Source organism: Condylostylus longicornis, unplaced genomic scaffold, assembly GCF_029603195.1.
Source record: "Condylostylus longicornis isolate FDR11 unplaced genomic scaffold, ASM2960319v2 ptg000049l, whole genome shotgun sequence".
Lineage (NCBI taxonomy): Eukaryota > Metazoa > Arthropoda > Insecta > Diptera > Dolichopodidae > Condylostylus > Condylostylus longicornis.
In genome coordinates, this window is record NW_026578018.1 from 7,007,962 (window position 1) to 7,029,048 (window position 21,087).

A 21,087-nucleotide genomic window follows, 5' to 3' on the forward strand; every position below is an offset into this window, starting at 1 on the left:
GTATATTCATTATTTTTTTGAACAAAATAAATTAATTTAAAACAAAAAATAAAATAAATAAAATTCATATTACACTCATATAAATATAATAAAAAAATATTTATAAATTATTTTTTTGTATGTATATAATATACATTATCAAATCAGTATATATAATATAATTTATTCACTCTTTATACATCTACATAAATACGAAACTCATATCATCGAATTTATTGTTGGGAATTTTTTTTTTTCAATATATTTTATAAATATATTAATAATTAATATTATATATACGAGTATAATAAAAAAAAATAATGCGAGAATCATATTTTTATGATTATAATATAATTGAAATGGAATATACAACGAAGATATCCTATATACATTAATAAAGTAATTGCAATATATTCAAGTTCAATTTATTAATGTAATTATATTTGTATCTAAAAATTCTTCACAGGGCTATATAAAAAAATAATAATTAAAACAAAAATATTCTTCTTATTTGAAATGCTTTCATTTATTCTCATTTTCTTTTTCAAATTAAATGATTGACTTGTTGCTTTTAATAATTCTCTCCCATATTATTAACTACCTTAGCGAGTTAGAAATCTATAAATTATTAAAATATAAGAAAAATTTATTAAAAATTTTAGATTACAAATTCCCTTATTTCCTCCATCAGTTACAATATACAATATGCAATTAATATATATAAAGGATAATAATTAGATATATTTATTGTATAATATAGATAGTTATAATAAATCACATGAAAAATCACTAAAAAGAAAGAAAGAAATAAACAAAAATAATTTTTATTGTAATATATTGCACTTAAAATAATATGAAATTATTATAAATATTTTATACATAATTGCTTATTTATTTATATACCTTGTATTATAAATTACCAAGTCCATATTATGAGTTCCAAAATAAATCAAAAGAAAAATAATGTAAGGTATACCAAAATATCCAAAAATCGTTAACTACTATTAAAATCATATAAAATTTTAGTGAAAAAATTAATTTTATAGAATATAAATAGAAGAATATATTTTATATAATACATCATAACAATATTAATGGAGTGAAGTACATTAATATATATATATATATATATATATATAATATAATTTATTAAAAGAAAATTTAATGATTTTAATACATATATATAAAGTACAATGGTAATATAATTTATTATATCCCAAATAATTTATAAACCACTTCCATATTTACTTCAGAACGCATTTAAGAAAATAATTATATAAATTTCATATAGATATATATACATAAATAATGAAAATAGTATTCAATATATAAAGCCATATCAAATATATTGTTATTATCAATGATGATATAAAAAATATAATAACACTAAGAGAAGAAAAATGTATAATTTTCGAAGAATACTTAAACAAATTTGAATTAAGCTTTAACAGATTTAATATAAGTGAGATTTAACTTAATTTTTTTTTTTTACAAACTACCACCAAATTTGCAAAGATTTGAATGTAAATAAGAATTAAAGTCTAAACCATACTTATTTTTAAATTTTTTTAAACTTAATTTCAATTTGTTTGAGTGTTAATCAAGAGTTAGAATTTCTTTTTTCTCTCAGTGTACATATATACACTTGAATACAAATAAATTTGTAGTTTTAGTTAATTTCCCACAGATTATATAAATACATACATACATATCATACATATTAGAGATTTTCATATACACAATAAGGAAAAACAGAAATGTGATGCATAAGTGCAATATACGAGTACTTATGTATTTTTGACAGTTGTAACAAAATAAAAACACTATACAGGATGATTTGACTGAGTGACTGTCCTGGTGGTAATGACAATTACAGTGTTGAGAGCGAAATGTTTATAACTAATATTGATTGGCAATATTTTTTTTATGGATATTACTGCAACACAAATTTGACTATACAAATATTGCGATACACAATATTTATGAAAATCTCTATTATTTTATAATACAATAGAATAAAATTGAAATTATTATAGATTTTTATTTTATTTTATTTTTTTTTAAATTTTAATTTTTCTTATAATTTTAAATTATAATAAACATTTTCAGCTACGTATATATATTATATACAAACAAAATATATATAGAGATATTTAATTTAATTATATAAAAACAAATAAATTCTCTGATTCTTCTTCTTATTTGTTCTTCATAATGCATTCAACACGTAAACAAATGTTAAGAAAACAAATGAAAATGTAATATTCTTTAATGTTAATTCAATATAGTCTTTCAATATTATTGATATAATAATTTTACGGATCATATACGCACAAGTATTATATACTAAATTTATTCTACTACTTTTTGTTTTAAATCAATCTCTGAAGTTTATACATATACGAGTACCTTATAGATAACATATCATATATAAAATGAACTTTTGCCACTGAGCCAAAGTAATCGTTTTAGATTTTGATTTACTTAAACCTTAAATAATATTATAGCTATAAAATATATAAATATTTACAAATTATATAAAATAAAGTTAAATAAAGAATAGAAAAAATAATACAAAAAAATTAATTAATTATATTAAATATTTTTGTATATACATATAAGTATACATTTTATATATTTTTATAATAATAAATTATTGAGTGAGTTTTTTTTTTAATTAAACGTTATACTCGTACTATATATTTAATGTGATAAGCATAAATCATATAAACAGAGTTATAAGAATAATTCACTAATTAAGTCATTTCATATTCCTCCTTCAAAAATTTTGATTGTTAACTTAACAAATTGATAGAATTTATTTGCTGTTAAATAGAAATCCGAGCGAAGTTTTCCAAGAACTATGGGAACGAAGTTTTGCAACCACTATGGGAATAATTGAAGTTTTCATGTTAGGGTAAGAGAGTTTTTCACATGAAAGTGACCATCTTCGTTCAAAATCAAAACAAAATGCATAGGTATATACTCGAAAATTTGAATAAAACTTGCTTTGAATTCTCAAAACAATATACATTTTCGAAGATACCTTATATTTAAATTGGTGGAAAACTGTTGGTTGATCTTGGATTCTTACACTAAATCGGAAACATGTATAATTGGGTTTAATCACGATTATTTATTGAAATTCCAGTCTGAACTTCGATTTTCGATCTCACTCATAATTATTATTATTGTTATTTACGTATTATATTCTTTGTATACATATATGTATGTATACATGATATACATATTGATATGGAAACAATAATGATTTTAACTATATTCATATATATACAACTATTAACTTTAGATATAAAAATACAAATCAAGCATACAAAAGCAAAAAAAAAAGGAACAAAGCAAAAATCAACAACTAATTCTAAAATTCTGAAAGTGTCTTACAAAATTTGCTCAATTCGGACTAAAATATTATAAAAATTTTGAACTAAATTGTTATTTCTATATACCAACACATTTTATTTTCTGTAGGGAATACATAATTTTTCTTTTGTTTTTATCTAAAATTTAAAAATTTATTGAGATTGGTTTGTTTTCTTTTTATACAAATATAAATTATATTGTAAATTATTACTCATAAGAAAAACATCATATATAGAAAGGAAAATTAAGAAATATAAAATTATATTAAGAAAAATTAAAACGTTTTAGGAAAAATTAAAAAGCTCTACAAGTATTGGAAATTACACAAAATATTTTTAAAAATTATAGCTAAAAAAAATTTTTTTAACATTCAATATACATGCACACATCATCATTATAAACAAAAAACAAAAAATTTTATAATTTTTTTTTTTTTATTATTGAATACTAATATACGCACAAACATACTTATATTTTATTAATTATAAAATTCGAAATAAAATCGGCTACTTGTAATAAAACATTAAAAATTTATGTATTATTATTGAAAAACAAAAAAAAATTGTAAATCATTTATTTTCTCACTAAAAATTAGCGCTTCTTAGCAAAAAAAATAATAAGCTAAAAAAAACAAAATTCTATATGCAAAATTTCTGTGGCAATAAGGGAAAACTGTTAAAGTCAAAAAAAAATAATGAATGAAATTTTATGTTTTTGCAACTATTTCGAATGTTATAAATTATATAAATTATTATAATCCAGCAAAGTATAACTGAATTTGAAAACAGCTTTTATAATTATAATAAGAAAGTAGAAATGATCGACCGAAAATTAATACGGAAATATTTTTTTAATACATTTTTTTTAAAATGTGCCAATTAATTTCATTTTGACCGTTCTGTCTCACTCATTCTTTTATCTCAATGGGAAAATTATTTTTATTTGAATAAAATCTCTCCATTTATACTACTTTCTAATATAGCTTTTAAATTCTCATTAAATACACGTCTGAGTATTTTCAATTCGTTTTTTATTTAAAAACAGTTAAAATCAATTTGATATCAATTTTTACGGTCACATTGTTTTTCGAAATTAAAAATATTACTAAACTTCTCTAAAAATAACGAAATAACATAAGTAAAAGTTGTCTTACCGAAATTAATTAGATTCAAAACAAAGTATATGAACTAAATTATTCAAAATATGTGTAATATTTTATACTAAACGGAGATATGGCATAATATAGTAAGGCAATGATTTCTTATTAAAGTTTTAATCTCATATAACAATATGTCTTGTAAATATTATACCGATTAAAATGTTGTAATTTTGTATTTCAAAATATGACAGTTATTTGGAACACAATCAATGTTTATGTAAAATGATTTTTGATAAAATAATAATAAATAATATTTAATTCATTCATATACATTATGACTTATTCAGCATTTTAAATATTAAAAGTTCATTTGTATTATACATAATAATTGTATTGCAATTAAAGCATAATACGTACATACACATTTTATAATTTTTGAGTTTAACTATGTTTTTACCTTATTGCCAATTTGATTTCATTATTAAATTTAAATTGTATTTAAATTGTAGGCAAAAAATTAATAAAAAACAAAAACAAAATTGCTAAAAGAAATCAAAACATGAAAAACAAAAAAAAATGTTAAAATTTCTATACACATATATGTATATAATTAGAACAATATCAAATTTATATATATGTACTACACATTATATATATATATATATTAAATAAATTTTTTTATTATGAATATATATATATATATATATCCCAATATATATATATACATATTCATAGTAAAAATAATTAAATTTATACGTTATATACATATATATGTATAACGCAAAAAAGTATGCTAATTAATATCTATATATTTATATACTTTATTGCGTATTATATAGATAAAAAATATTATATACTTATATGTTACCGGTTAAGGTTTTTGGAAATATAAAATATAATCCGGATACCGAGTTCAACCGGCATAATAACTTTCAGTCTTTTCAAGGAGGAATCATGCTGCTTTTTCGGTAAACCATTTTACAAAACAAAAAAAAACCTTAAAATTTTGATAAAAAAAAGTCATAAGTATAGTCAAAAAAAAGAAAACATTTAAATGAAAAAAAAGAAAAAAAAATATCTAAAAACAAATACTTTATATTTTTTTATGGTAAAATTTTATTACATACATACATAATTATAATTAAATTTACTTATATATTTACATTATCAATTAAAATTAATTTAAATTTTGAAAAAGCTAATTATATTGTTTTTTTTTTTTTAATTAAATTTGTACGATAATATTAAAGTTGATTTATTTTTTTTTATTTAAAATTTAAAATTTATATTTACCATATTTAGTATATTTAATTTTCTATATACATATATATACATACATATATATTAAAATTTTTAAAATTTTTGAAGTTCACAAATCAAAAAAATTCTTGAATATTTCCATTATATTTGATATTAAAAATTTTAATTTAATTATTTGAGAAAAAAAAAATATAAAGAAAAAAAACACAATCTACATAATTATATAATTTTATAAACGAAAAAGTTACAAAAAAAAATTAAACCATTTAAAATAAATTTAATTAAAAATCATTTAAATTCCATATATATAAAAATTAAAAAAAAAAGTATATATTCTAAAAATATTGTTATTATTATAACTTATGTGAATTTTTTTTTTAAAAATATATTTTACATTTAAATATTTTTTTAATATAATAAAATGATTGCTTTTAAATTTGGGTTAATATTATTAATTTAAGCCTTTACAATATTTAATTTAAGTTTAAAATATTAAAAAAATAGTAATAAAATAATAAAATGCTTTTATTTGTATTAATTTTTTTATTATTTGCTTAAATTTTCAAATTAAATTTGTATAAAAAAAAATAATATTGTAATTCATACTTTTTTATATAATTATTATTATTATAAATAACCCTCCTTGTTAAATACAATAATATATAGATTATGTTTCCATATTATAAAATTAAATAATTTTTTTATACAAAAATAATATTTTATTTAAATTAATTTTTATTTATACATTTATTTTTAAAATTTTTTGACATATTTTCTATATTTACATATTTACACACAGACATATAATATATATCTTTATACATAAAATATTTTTTTATTTTAAATGGCGCCCACTCTGAAAATTTCATTTATAAATTTTATGCCTTCAAATTTAAAGAATAATATTATATATTATAAAAATATTTGTACTTAGACTCAGCTTTCTAAATCGCAAAATACCCATGTAATTATATAACAATATTCATGCTATGCATTTTCGCGAGTTTTTATTTTTTAAATTATTTAATGTTAACAAAAGAAAATTAGCTTTCATAAAGTGCATAATATAAATATAACTATATGCAATGTAAGTTTTGTTTTATATTCGACGGTAAGCATAAGCTCTCCGTAATATTTTAATTTTGTTTATGTCTTATACAATGTAAGGATAGGAACTAAATGTAAGTACTTTTTTTTAACTATATGGAATATTCTAGGACTTGGAATAAAAATATTTATTTTATAATATATAAGTTAGGTATACTATTAATGCCATTGTTTGAACAATAATATGCTGTTTAAAAATAGAATGTTGAATAAAGTGCATAATAATCCTAAAAATACATATACGGCAGAATTCAAAAAAGTAATTGGAGTTTAGGGAATGTTATAATTAAAACATTTAAAAAAATTACATATACGTATATTTTCTATATAAATTAGTTTCAAATTAGCGTAAATTTAGTAAAGTAAATCACATCTTCCCAAAATTTTAAATAACTCATCTAAATTATAAAACATAAAATTTTATATTTTTATTATAATTTACGTTCTTAGTTATTTTAGCAAATAAAATAGATTTATAGTGTATGGGCCGAATCATTTAGTTTTCAGTAAAGAACTATTTCATTGTTTATTTAGATTGAAAAGAGAAATAATTCAAGCCTATTTTTTTATGATCTAATATTCATGAAATAAAACTTGAGGACATTCGTGTTTTTCTTGTATGTGATGAGAAGAGAAATAATCTTTTCGAGAATTTATTGAGCGAAAATATTTATAAATTTCGAATGTCAGTCAGTCACTTATAAATTTGTTAAATCATATAGGATTTATTATCAATTTCAAAATATTTCAAATATAATTCAAATATATATTTCAATTACACATATACGCAACATATATACCTATTTTTTATTTTTTAATTATTTTTATTTAACATATTTATTTTTTGTTAATATTAAATACTTTAATTATTTTCATATTGTATTACCCCAAATTTATAAGTTATGCTTAAATATTATATAGTATTATTATATACATAATATTTATTGATTTAAATAGTTTTTTCGTAAAAATTTGCACGTTTTTCTTTAAATTTGATGATACATGTATATATGTATGTATATACATTTATATATGTATGTATGTATATATATATATGTATGTATATACATTTAGATATATATGTATTCATATTATTAATCTCAAACCTGTTATATATAGTAAATAGTAGCTTCAAATAAATTCCAGTTAATATACAGTTATTATAGTAATTATTATATTACGTTATATACATATATATATAGTTTAGATATATAGATAAAATTCATATACATACATGTAGTTATATATATACTTATATTAAAATTCCGATGTGCCACATATCTATATAATTATCTATTATATAAAATATTTACATACATACGTGTGCTTATATTAAATTCATATAAATTAAACTTGATATTATATTATTAAAAAGTTAATATAAGTGAAAATAAAAATCATGTATAAATATATAGTATACATATATATTTAATAGATATGCAAACACATATATATATTATATGCATCTACAACCAAATCTCTTATATAACAACTATATCAAGTTTCTTTTTCGATTATTATGTTATAACAAAATTATGCCATAGTACAGAATATTCTATAATCTTTGGATTTTAATGAAAATTTTAATAATATTGTTTTTAAAATATTTATTGCAATTGCAATACAAAGTTTTACGAAAATTTCAATTTGGGTTTATGTGGTTTTATAAAATTTTAAAAAATATTTCTTAAATAACTTTCTAAGGTGTTTGTATTCTATTTTCCATTCTATTGTATAGAATGGCAAATCATTTATATAAATTTGCAAACAAGAATTTGCCTCTTTCTAATACGATTTTGGACGGAGACTTATTTAAAAACATTTATTTTAACTGAAATTTTTACCAAGAATGAATTTCTAAGAATACCTAAACAATGCCTAATTTTTTGTTGTATAAACAACTGCAAACGTATATAAACAACAATATGCATATAATATACATGTATATATTACGAAATTTATGTATATATATAAATACATATGTAAAAAAAATATTATGTACATAATAAGATTATAAAGTATTTGATTAATTATGTTATATATATTAAATATTTAGAATTTCGAATGTGTTTATTATTTATTAATAAATTGTGAACATATACGATTTTAAAAAAACGTTAATTTTATTATTTATTTTTCTTTAATTGCATTTAGTAGACTGTAGGAGAATGATTTATTGGTTATATTAATTTATTAATTATTATAAACGACAATGTATAGAAAATAAATAAATAGAAATTTACATTTGTTATAAATACATATTATATATATATACAAAATTAGAAATAAGAACAATTGAACGTTACTACTCTCGATGAAAATTTATTTGAAGTTATACAAAATAAAAAAAATGATTATGTTAAAACTCAGTTAATTCGTTAATTATTAGGCCGTATATATATATAAAAAAAATAATAGTATATGTTATATATAATTGTAGTTATATAAATTCACATTCACTTGAACACAAAATTTATACAAATATACATACTACAATATATACATACTACAATAAAGCTTATATATCATATACATATATTATTTATATAATTTATTTATACTACTTACAAATACAAGATTTAGTGCACTTCTCTAACATAATAATATAAATAAATACAATGATATCCCAACCACACATCAATATTATCATATCAAAACAAGTTACATCATTCAATATATATAGAGCTATCAAAAAAAAGAGAATTTTAAACTACGTTATCGAATATATAATAAATAAAGTGTTAAATATATAATTTGACTAAAATGGGTGGCTTTCGAATTGGAAAAACATTTCATATAATTTCATTCAACTAAATGAACAATTAATCAACCACATTTTAATATAATTTACATAGTCTTTTTCAATAGTATAATCAACAATTTAAAATTTTAATAGAAGAATATTTTTATATACATATATGCCAAAATGGTATTAATTACCATATTTTATAAGTACCTTTCAACTTAATACCACGATTTATTTTATATACTAATGATAATGAATTTAACCTATGGTTTTGATATACCATTATTTCCATATTCGGAGTGATAATTAATTTTGTTTATTTGCAGAAAACAATTTTATAATATAAATTTTTTTGAAAAAAAAAAAGAAATTACTATATATACATATATATATATAGTTTATTATACTTATATATTATATATATATATGTAAAAAAATATATAAGACATACGATAGTTAATTTTCTCTCCAAATCATTATAATATAATCCAATGTATAGGTTTTTGGAAATATCAAACTTAGTACACCGGAACAATCAATTACAAGACACAACAACTTCCAATCCTTTGTTCAAGGACTAATGTTGCTTTTCAGGTAGGTAACAACTTTTTTTAAAGAAGGAAATTAAAACAAAACAAAAAAAAACTGAATTTTGTAAAAAGAAGAAAAAAAATTCATATTTAAATAAAAAGAAAAAAAACGTGTGGAATATTAGTCGAAATTTTTTTGTTTAGCAAAAAAAAAATCACATTAAATCTCTGAATTATATACTAAAAATACATAAATGTATCTTTCATTATTTAAATATATATTTAACCAGCATTTTAATCAAATAATCTATAGATGAGTTTCCCTCCTCTTCCAATATTTATCAGAACTAATAAATCAGAATATATTTATATATACATATATAAATTCATTGCATAGAGACAGAATTAAGAGCAATTTTATATATATAAATAAAAAAACCCTTTTTAGTCAAGTGAGGCGTTCAAATTTTTATGTACCTATATTTAAGAATGAGTTTGATAGAGATAAATTCCAAAATCACATTAAATTTTATATATACATAAGGTTTATAGATAACACAAAACTTGAAAAATATATATATATATTATATTTATTATTTTTTTTATTTTTTTATTTAATTTCATTATAAGTAAAAAAAATGATTCCCTCCCTAAAAAAAGAGATAAAAAAAATAAAAATTTTATATAAAAAATGGTAAGAGAAAATTTTTTATTATTTTCGTTTTATATTACACATATTACTTATTTAAAATTATGAAGAAAAATATTTTTAAACCTTTAATTTCATTTTTTTTTAAATATTTATTTTTTTTCAGTGTTGCAAAACGTTATTCTTAACATCAAATTTGAACAACGCAAGATTGTATTTAACTAACATTTTCTTTAATGTCTACATTATTATTTTCATAATTAATAATTATTGTAATTTTAATTAATGATTACCAGAATCTTAAATTAATTAACTTCTAAAAGGTTCAAATTTTTACAATTTTTATAAACATATTATCAAATATACGATATGATTTTCATTGCATACGTTAAACAGTTTATAAGTTTACCCTATTCATTCATAGAGGGAAAATAGTTTTTTTTTCGATTTTTCCTTTTTATTTCGAATTTTTTTGTACTTCTAAATATGAAGTTTGCGTTTGACATTTTACTGACAAATCAATTAAAATAAAAGCTCACCAATAACAAGAATTAAAAGGTTAAGCTAAATTTTTTTGAAATAATTATATTTGAAATAGGGGCATAACAAATGAAAAAAGTTAAAAATAAAAATTTTGCTGCATTATACAGTTGCATTATATTTTAATCGGAAAAAAAAAGATCCTAAAAGATCAAGATTTTACTCTAAGAAAATCATTCATAAAAGTGTGAGAGTTTATGAAAAATAGTTTGCAATATTAGCAATTTTCAGTATTAAGTAAGTGTGTATATTCAATCATTTTCAAAAAAGTATACGTAATCAGTTCAAAAACTCTATTCCAGACATGTTTAGATGATCAAAACAGGCTGTTAGTAATTAATTTTTCAACTAACCTATAGTCCAGTATAATGCAAAAATAGCAGTACATAATAAAATTGTATATGCAGATATGTACCCCCCACCAGGCATAATTTTCAATTTTTAAGTGAAATATTTTTCAATTATTGTAATTATTAAACTACTTTACTTTTAGGTATATATTTATTTAATTTTCAAACGAGAGTAACAATATTATTTATCACAAAGCTAATTCTAAACCTAATTTTAGAAATACGATAATAACAATATCCCTATGAATGTGTGTATATACAGATACTGACATGTATCTGCATATATAATATGCAAGCCCTAATAAATCAGTTTAAAATTGGCTTAAACTTTTTTTGCATACTAAAGGAATAAAGTTGCCATTAAGAACCCTTTTGATCATAATCTTTATAAAATGGAAAATTGTTGTACTCTTTAATTTTGAATTTTAAAAATTTTATATACTTGCGTACGTACATACGAGATAGGTACAAACATTTACATTTATTATACGATATATCGTAAAATATTAATATGGATTAGACCCATATTTTCGTTTTGCAACCATGTATAAAAATCACTTTCAAATTTTTAAGTTTTTCCATTTCGTTTTCAATGAAAATATTTAACATTTTATTTTTCTTTTAGTATAAAAATACATACATATTTTATTGTTTATTAATATTATAAAATCGTATTCCAGTATTATAAGTATAAACAACGTCATATTTTAAAAAAATACATGATTATTATACAACATTAACATAGCATGCGGTTTTTTTAATTGAGTTTAAATAGAGTTATATATTTATATATTGAGTTTGGTTTTTGTAACAGAGTTCCCCATAATAGCTAATAAAAAAAAGACGTTTCGTTACTAAAAAATCGTAGTAGTTTTAAAAAGTATATGTAGCATAAAATTTAGTCTTGTTTTCGTATTTTTTTTGAGTTTTTAATTAAAAATTATCAACAAAAAATGATATAAATATCAAAATTAAAATATTGAATAGATAATTTTGTAAACGTAATCTTTAAACCTATATCCATTCCCTGTAATCAAAAAAAAATATTTTACAAAGAAATAATTTTTTGAAAATAAATAAAATTAAAGAACAATAAAGGACGAAAAGAAAAAAATAATTATTAAACTTGAAATATCTAAGATAGCCAATAAAATGCTAAAATTTTTTATTAAATGGAAGGATTACTTGGTTGGATTCCAAAAAAGTATGTTATAACTTTAAGCGTAGCTGAAATAATTTAAAAAATTTTAATATTAAAGGTAACCATTTTTTTTTTAAATTAATAGATTTGAAAAATTTATCACTTTGTACATAAGACCCATTATTTATTTTAGTTTCATATAATATTTTTTTCGTGCAATATATGAAAATTATGTGTATATGTATTCTGTGTGTTATAACAAAATAGATGACTGCATTATTGAAATTTTCCACACATCAAATTAGGTAAATTTTAGATTGCCTTCAAAAAGGTACACGACACTGATTTTCTGAAAAGATATTACCAGTTTGATATGCGTGATATTTAAATAAATACAGTTACATCAGTTTTGTTATTATATCGCAAAACTTTTTTAATTTTTCGTGTAAATATTCATCAAATTTATTGCAGATTTTATATAAGCTTTTTTATTTAAAGCGTGTATTGCATTATTTTTATAATAAATTAAACAAATCAATTTTAAGAATCGTTATTAGAAAACATTTATTAAAATTTATAAAACGAATTCAAGAAATGCTCTTATAATAAACCAGCTTAAAGAAAAGCTTTCTACAATTTTTGGAATTCAACCTTTTCATAAATATAAATTAAGTCTAATGTTTGTATCATTAAACAGAATGTTTTTTTAAGTAATAATTGCTATAGCGAAAATGAAATTCAAAGGTATCGTTTTGAAAAGGAAAAAATAAAACAAAATATAAAAAAGTTATTAACATTTTTTTTGCTTGATTATTTATTATAATTTTACTATTTTTTGTAATATGCTTAATTTGAATTAACTGCTTTTTTATATTATTTTCTTATAAATTTAAATGAAAAGAACAATTTTTAACTGAAATATTATATCAATTGGAGATACAAACAAAATATTTTAATTTTATTTATCAAAATTCTATATGTATAATTTTAAAGTTTTTTTTTCAACTTTACATTATATTTTTTTATTTGTGTTTATTTTGAATTTGATTAAAAATATTAATATATATTTAATTACAAAAAGGAATATACTATGTATAAACATTAAATAAGCGTATAATTATATAAAAATAATCAAAAAACAAAAAAATTTAAAATTTTATATTTAAATTTATAAAATTTTCATCTTGGAAAAAAGTTCAATTGTTTTTACAGGATTTTCTTTTTATTATTTTAAAATAATTTGAAGTATTAAATTTAATATTAAATAATCAATAGGTAAATATTAAAAAAAATTCATAAGTTTCAATTAATTAACTATTCACAAATAAAAATTTTCATTATTCACAATATTTTTAAGATATCCGAAAAGTTAAATAAGCTACAGTAAGTAATATAACAGTAATTTATGTAATCCTTTGTGTTGCAATATTCAAAAAATTTGCTAATTGTGTATTTCAATAAAACCTTTTTTTAAAACCTGAAGTTCTTAAATTGAATAAATTTTTTAAAAATATTCTAATTGTATTAACAAGAGTATTTTTATTGTAAATTACTAATTGGTTTTCTAATTTTAATGTAAAATTGGTGTTTGTTTCAAATTATCAAAAAGGAATTGATATTTGAAATTAAATTCAAGGATTTTCAGACACTGCAATGATAATAAAATAAAATGCTGTTATATTCTAATATATCAAATGTTATAATTTTCGGAATATCAAATAAATTCACTACAAAATCTATCTAATTACTTTGTTAATCTTATTTATTTTTTCGTTACAAATGCTTTGATCTCAAATTATTCGAATTATATTCTTATTTATATACAATATATAACAAAATTAATAAGGAATATTGTTTCATATGAAATTTGATATCAATTATAACAAAATTATTCAATTTACGGAATTCAATAAAACTATAAATCATCAGAAAGTTTCTAAATTATCCAACAATTTTTTTTAAATTGTTCAATATTCTTTATATTATATAAATTATATAGTTAAATTGTTCTATTAATTATACAACCATTTTATTTTTCTTATATATCATAAAATTCTTATTAAAATTTAATTAATTTTTATTAATAATGAAAAGATATTTATATATATGATAGCGCATTTATTTCCAAACTTTTATGAAATGTTCATAATATATATACATAATTATATATAATTTAAATATACATATATACATAGATATGTTTTAAATTTAATCAATTTCTTAAATAATTATTAATAATTTTCATTCAGCATTTTTGTTTTATTTTTCGTTTTTAATTTATCGAAGATGAAATTTTTTTTTAAAAGTAGTTGTAAATTATAAAATTAATCAATAAATTAAATTTTTTGAAACTATTATTATAACTATTATTCAATATATTTTCTTATTTCATAAAAAAAAAGTATATATACATATACATATCATATGTATATATGTACATTTATATAATATAGGTACAAATTATTTAAAAAAATCAAACGGGTTTATATTACGCTTTGTGAAATATTTTATTATTATAAATTACTAACTATATTATTATTATTAATATTATCTAAAAATATTAAATAGTTTTCATTTATTTATTTTTGTTATTGAAAAAAAAGTATATTTAGCGAATTTTTAAAATAATGTTTTTTGAATTATTAATTTTTTGTTAAGTTTTCTTTTTTTGTTAAGTTAATTTTTTTTTTAAATATTTCGAATATTAATTGATTTCTGTAATTATTAAATAATTTTTATATTAAAAGAAATGCGGTATTTTTTGCTATCTTAGATCATTATTATTGTGTAATATATATATTAAAATATGTGCATACTACATATATATATATCATATAAATATGTATGTATATGACATAAAAGTATATATATATTTATGCATAATTGTAGTTTAATTAACATATATTATATTGTTAGTTATTTAAAATACATAACTATTATATATTATAATATAAATTTTTTAGATATAGACTTTAGATTTTATATATATACTTAATCATGTTACTTAAAGTATCAAAAAAAAAAATAAAAAAACAATTAAAATAAAAAAACATAAAAAATTTAATATTCAAAGTAATATTTAGTAACAATTTTTTTTAAATTAACATATTAAATTAACATATTATAATAATAATTTATATAAAAATCAATTAAAGAATTAAAAATAATTATAAAAATTTTTATTATTTTACATTATTACTATCAAAAAAAAAAAAAAAAAATTATATAGATGTGCAACAGGCGAGGCGTGGCCGAACATTATGTTGGCGTGCCTCAAAGGGAGGCCATGCGATGAGAGAGCTGGCAAAGAGCCACACGAAACATGTGGTTCAACATTAGCATATGCGTACTTTGTTTCATTTATATTCTTCTGTTCATTTTTAATGTTAAATTTATTCGTTGCTGTTATTATGGATAATTTCGACTATTTAACTCGTGATTCAAGTATTTTAGGAGCACATCATTTAGATGAATTTGTACGAATATGGGCAGAATATGACCCGAATGCAACGTAAGTAATTTAATATCAAAATATAAAACTAATAATTATTATAATTTTTTTTTATTTTTTACTAGTAATTTTTTTTTTGTTTTTGTTAATACTTACACATAATTTTTTTCAATATAAAACAAATTTTTGAATGTAATTTTTTTTTTTAAATGAATAATAATAATAAAAAAAAATATAATAATGAAATTTTTACGTACCTACTATAATTACATAGGTTATGCACACATCCCTTTAATAAAATTAATATAAAAATTATAAAATTAATAATAAACACAACTATACACATATAAAGCACTCTCCTATATATATTATTATATACTATAAAGTATATATGAACAAAATGACTGTGAGCAATTTGATTATTTTTATCACTTTCTTTATCCTTCAAACGATATAATAAATATGCTTTTGTTTTATTAACCTATAAAAATTTCCTTTTAGTTAAATAAATTTAATTGTAAAGTTATTATTACTTTTATTTTAAATACATAAACACTATTTTTATTATATTATGTAAATATCTAATTTTCCTTTAATTTAAATTTTAAATTTTTAATAAATATCTTCTCTTTATTTTTAAAGCTTATTTATTTTATTTTTTAAATTTTATGCAAATTTTCAACTTTATATTACAAAAAAAATATTATTATTAAAAAGCTATTTAAATAATTATTATTTATTTGCTTTTCCACCATTGCCATATGCATTTGGCTACTACTTATATCAGCAAGACAAAAAAAAATAAGCAATCAAGAAACATTGCATTGTTTTTAATGTTGCTCAACTATTTAAAAAAAAAAAAAAAAGAATGTGATGCTAAAGTTCTAATACTCTATTGAAGGCCAACAAAAGTTTTGTGATTTATATCAAATGTTTTTATGCCTATATGAAATTTTGTGCAATTTTTTTCTATATTATATAAATTAAATAAAAAAATGTATTTATGAACATATACATAATATTATACACTTTGTATGTATATGAATTAATTAAATGCTATAAAATTATTATTATATACTAGAAAAATTTCTAATAAACATTTTTCTTTTTTCCATTTTATTTTTCTTTTTATTCCAAAAAATACATGTACATAATGAAAATAAATATATATTACAATAAAAAATAAAACAGGGGCAAAATACATTATTCGGAAATGTACGATATGCTAAAAAATATGGATCCTCCATTGGGGTTCGGTAACAAGTGTCCTAATCGCCTTGCCTATAAAAAGCTTATTAGAATGAATATGCCATTAGATCATGAAATGAAAGTAAATTTTACAACAACTTTGTTTGCATTAATTAGAGAAAATTTAAGTATTAAAATGAGATCAGGTACGTAATATAATGTTAATAAATACATTTCTTTATATTAAGCACACACTTAAAAAAATTGATATAAATTAATATATTTAAATATGCATTCATTATATTACTAACGTTTATTAAAAATATTTTAGCTGAAGAAATGGATCAAGCTGATGAGGAATTAAGGCAAACAATAACACATATATGGCCATTACAAGCTAAGAAAATGATCGATTTATTAGTACCAAAAAACGATCAATTAAATAAAAATAAGATGACAGTTGGTAAGGTTTATGCTGGTCTATTGATATTAGAAAGTTGGCGTACAACTAGATTTGGTCAAATTGATGGAATACCGGTAAAATATTATATGAGTTTGTTTTGTTTGTTAATTATTATTTTCTTTTTAATTTTTAACTTGTTATATTTTTACTTGTTTTTTTTTTCTGTTTAATGTTGTTTGTCAGTTAATTTTATATTATAGTTTTTTTTCTTTCAAATAATTGTTGTTTGTAATTGTCTTTAACAAGAAAACACATAAAAAAAAAATGTTTTCTATTTTAAACTTTAAATCAACACTAAAACAAAAAAAAACACTTCAACAAGATAAAAACAATAATAAGTTCGCTTTATATTTTAATAATTAGTAGGTACTTATTGAGATTTCTTATAAATTTTCATATGTTTTAGGAAAAAATTGAAAGAAACTGTATGCTTTCTTGTGCTATCGTCTGTCGTATTTTTAGAAACTTTCATTTAATAATATTGGAAAGGAAATAAAGTTTTGCATTATATGTACCCCGTTTCTTAAGAGATTGAGACTATCAAGAAAAATCGAAGATAAAATGCGAAATCAATGATCCTACAAATATCCATTTGTTTTCAAAAAATTAGTGCTAAATATGCTATCATATTCATATCATATTCTATTTTTAGTTTAAATTTTTTTATTATCTTCTGCTAAATTTCACATTTTTATTTTTAAGTTTCATTTATCTACATATAAGTCATTAATTTATTGTTAAATCATAATATATTTTTTTATAAAAATGTATTTTTCATAATTCCACATATTTTTCTCAAAAGTTTCTTTAAAAATTACATAATAATTTTCATTTATGAGACTAACTTTTTAAAAGAATTTAAATTATTAAAATATGCAGCGAACTTTAATTCAATTGCAAAATTGCAAAAATAAAAATGCAAAAAACACGATTATCACACACACATACACCGTTTTATAAAAATTATATTTTGTTATTTTCTATATGTTATTAAATGTGATGCATGTAAAAAATAAGATACACTAGAATATTATCACGTCTATAATTTTATTAATGTATCACCTTAAGAAAACAAAAAAAAAAAAAACAAAATAATAACACACACACACGTTCTAATTAATAGATTTAAACTAAATTTTTTTTTACCTTTAAAAAATATTAATTAAATCCAGGTGTAATTAAACAAAAAGTGTATATTAAATTTAGGCATTTCCTTCTTTGAAAAATTTTCAATAGAAAATTTCAAGTTTGAATTGTCTAAATTTACTAATTTAAATAATTTAAATACAGACGTCACATTGAAGTGAGTTAATAAAAAAAAACTTTATATATATATACATATATAGTAATACATAATATTTACATAAAATTTTTATTAAAATATTTATTTTTATTTTCTATTTTTAGTTTTTCTTGTAAACTAAATATACAAGCATATATACAAGCATATTCAAGTAAAATTAAATAATTAAAAAAATTATTGAATATATTGAATGGAATTCTAATTCCATGTTTCTTTAAATATTATAATAATTGTTCAGTACGAATAAAAACATAAATTTTAAATTACTTAAGTAAATGAAATGAGTATGTAACAAATTTTAATTTGAGGAATATCTCTATTTAATAATCTCGACTCCATAATTTTTTTCCGTTGATGTTATAAAAATTAATATGTTATTAAATTATTTTAACTACAATGATTACAATTAAATACAAAACTTATGATAATAATTGCTTATGATGCGCAAATTAAACATACGAAAATTTAAAAATCTATAATGATTTTCAATTTATTATTTTAAAAATAAATTAAAAGTAAAAAAATAAATGTACATATAGTTTACATGAAAATAATAATGTTTTATATTAATATTATTTTTATTCAAAATTTTTACAAATTAACCAATGAAAGTCTGAAAATTTAAATAAAATGAATTTTTTATTCAAAATTAATTTTTGTTTCCAAGTGCTGTACAACAATATAATATTATATGAAAAATTATAAAAAAATTAATACATGTTATAATTAATGAGATATAATTTTTCAAAAATATTAATTATCATTCATATACAGAAAATAATTTCAATAATTAATAAAAAATAAGAATTGCATTTTATTTGCATATTAGAAAAACACATATTCAATATGTGTTTCTTATTATGTTATTTTTTCAAAAAAAAAAAAAAAAGTAAAAGTAATGCCAAACAATTAAAACAATTATTAATAATAATAACAATTTAATTAAATATAAAATAAATTAATTTAAAAATTTCAGCATAATTATGTATCTTACCTTTTAATGATTTAACCTTCACTAATCAATATTCATAGATTTATTATGTGAAATTTTTGTTTTGTAAAATTATATAAAAAAAAATTTCAGCACTTGTTTTTAAAAACAAAATAGAAATTATAAATATTTCAAAAAACATCTTAATATTTTTGATTGAATATTAATAGCATTATATAGACTATTTAGTTTTAGATTTACTAACATAAATTTTTGAATTTGGGTATAGTAAATATCGATTCATACCTTTGTCATATCATTCAACATATTTAAATATTTATATATTATATCATATACACATATAATAATGTTTTGTTATACATAATCATATTATTTTTCAATGTTAAATAAGCAAAATTGTATTCTTAATATGGCCTGGATATTTGAAAAAAAAAAATTATATTCATATCTATTTTTTTCTTTATTTATTATTATTATAATTTATTTCATTAAATACATAAAGTATAATTAGTTACTTATTCAATACATCATTATAGAATATTAATTATTTTTGATAATTTTATTATTATTGTAATTAATTATTTTAATATTATAAAATAATTTTTTTTTCTGTTTTTACTTTATCTTAAATGTATTTTATTAGCGTGAAACCAACAATAATTTAGCTGACGTTGTAAGTGTTAATATATGTTTTTTATTTGTATATATCTTTATATACAAAAATAAATAGATATGCATATATCATAATTAAATAATTATTTAATATTTAATAATATATGCATATTTATATATTTGTATAAAAATAGAATAATAAGAAAAATAAAATATATAACTAATATTCTATTATACAATATTTATTATGTAAATATATTTGTTTACCAAAAAACAATATCGTGTAGTTGAATTTAGGTAGTGTTTTCTATTATACATTGTTGTAATATAATTAAA

General features: G+C 18.5%; 1 protein-coding gene across 18 annotated transcripts in view; it reads left to right on the plus strand.

Annotated features, from left to right (window-relative positions):
• The window catches only part of LOC129611363 (voltage-dependent calcium channel type A subunit alpha-1), an 83,697-nt gene that overhangs the window by 50,529 nt on the left and 12,081 nt on the right, over nucleotides 1-21,087 (plus strand). For 8 of the 18 annotated variants that reach the window (XM_055524484.1, XM_055524485.1, XM_055524472.1 and 5 more), the window contains 5 exons: nucleotides 10,072-10,166; nucleotides 16,012-16,293; nucleotides 17,425-17,627; nucleotides 17,753-17,958; nucleotides 20,783-20,812. In XM_055524484.1, the coding sequence (XP_055380459.1) occupies nucleotides 10,072-10,166; nucleotides 16,012-16,293; nucleotides 17,425-17,627; nucleotides 17,753-17,958; nucleotides 20,783-20,812 (816 nt within the window). Of the gene's footprint in view, nucleotides 1-5,335; nucleotides 5,428-10,071; nucleotides 10,167-16,011; nucleotides 16,294-17,424; nucleotides 17,628-17,752; nucleotides 17,959-20,782; nucleotides 20,813-21,087 lie in introns of all 18 variants that reach the window. The other 10 variants (XM_055524486.1, XM_055524488.1, XM_055524483.1 and 7 more) reach the window with 2 other exon arrangements.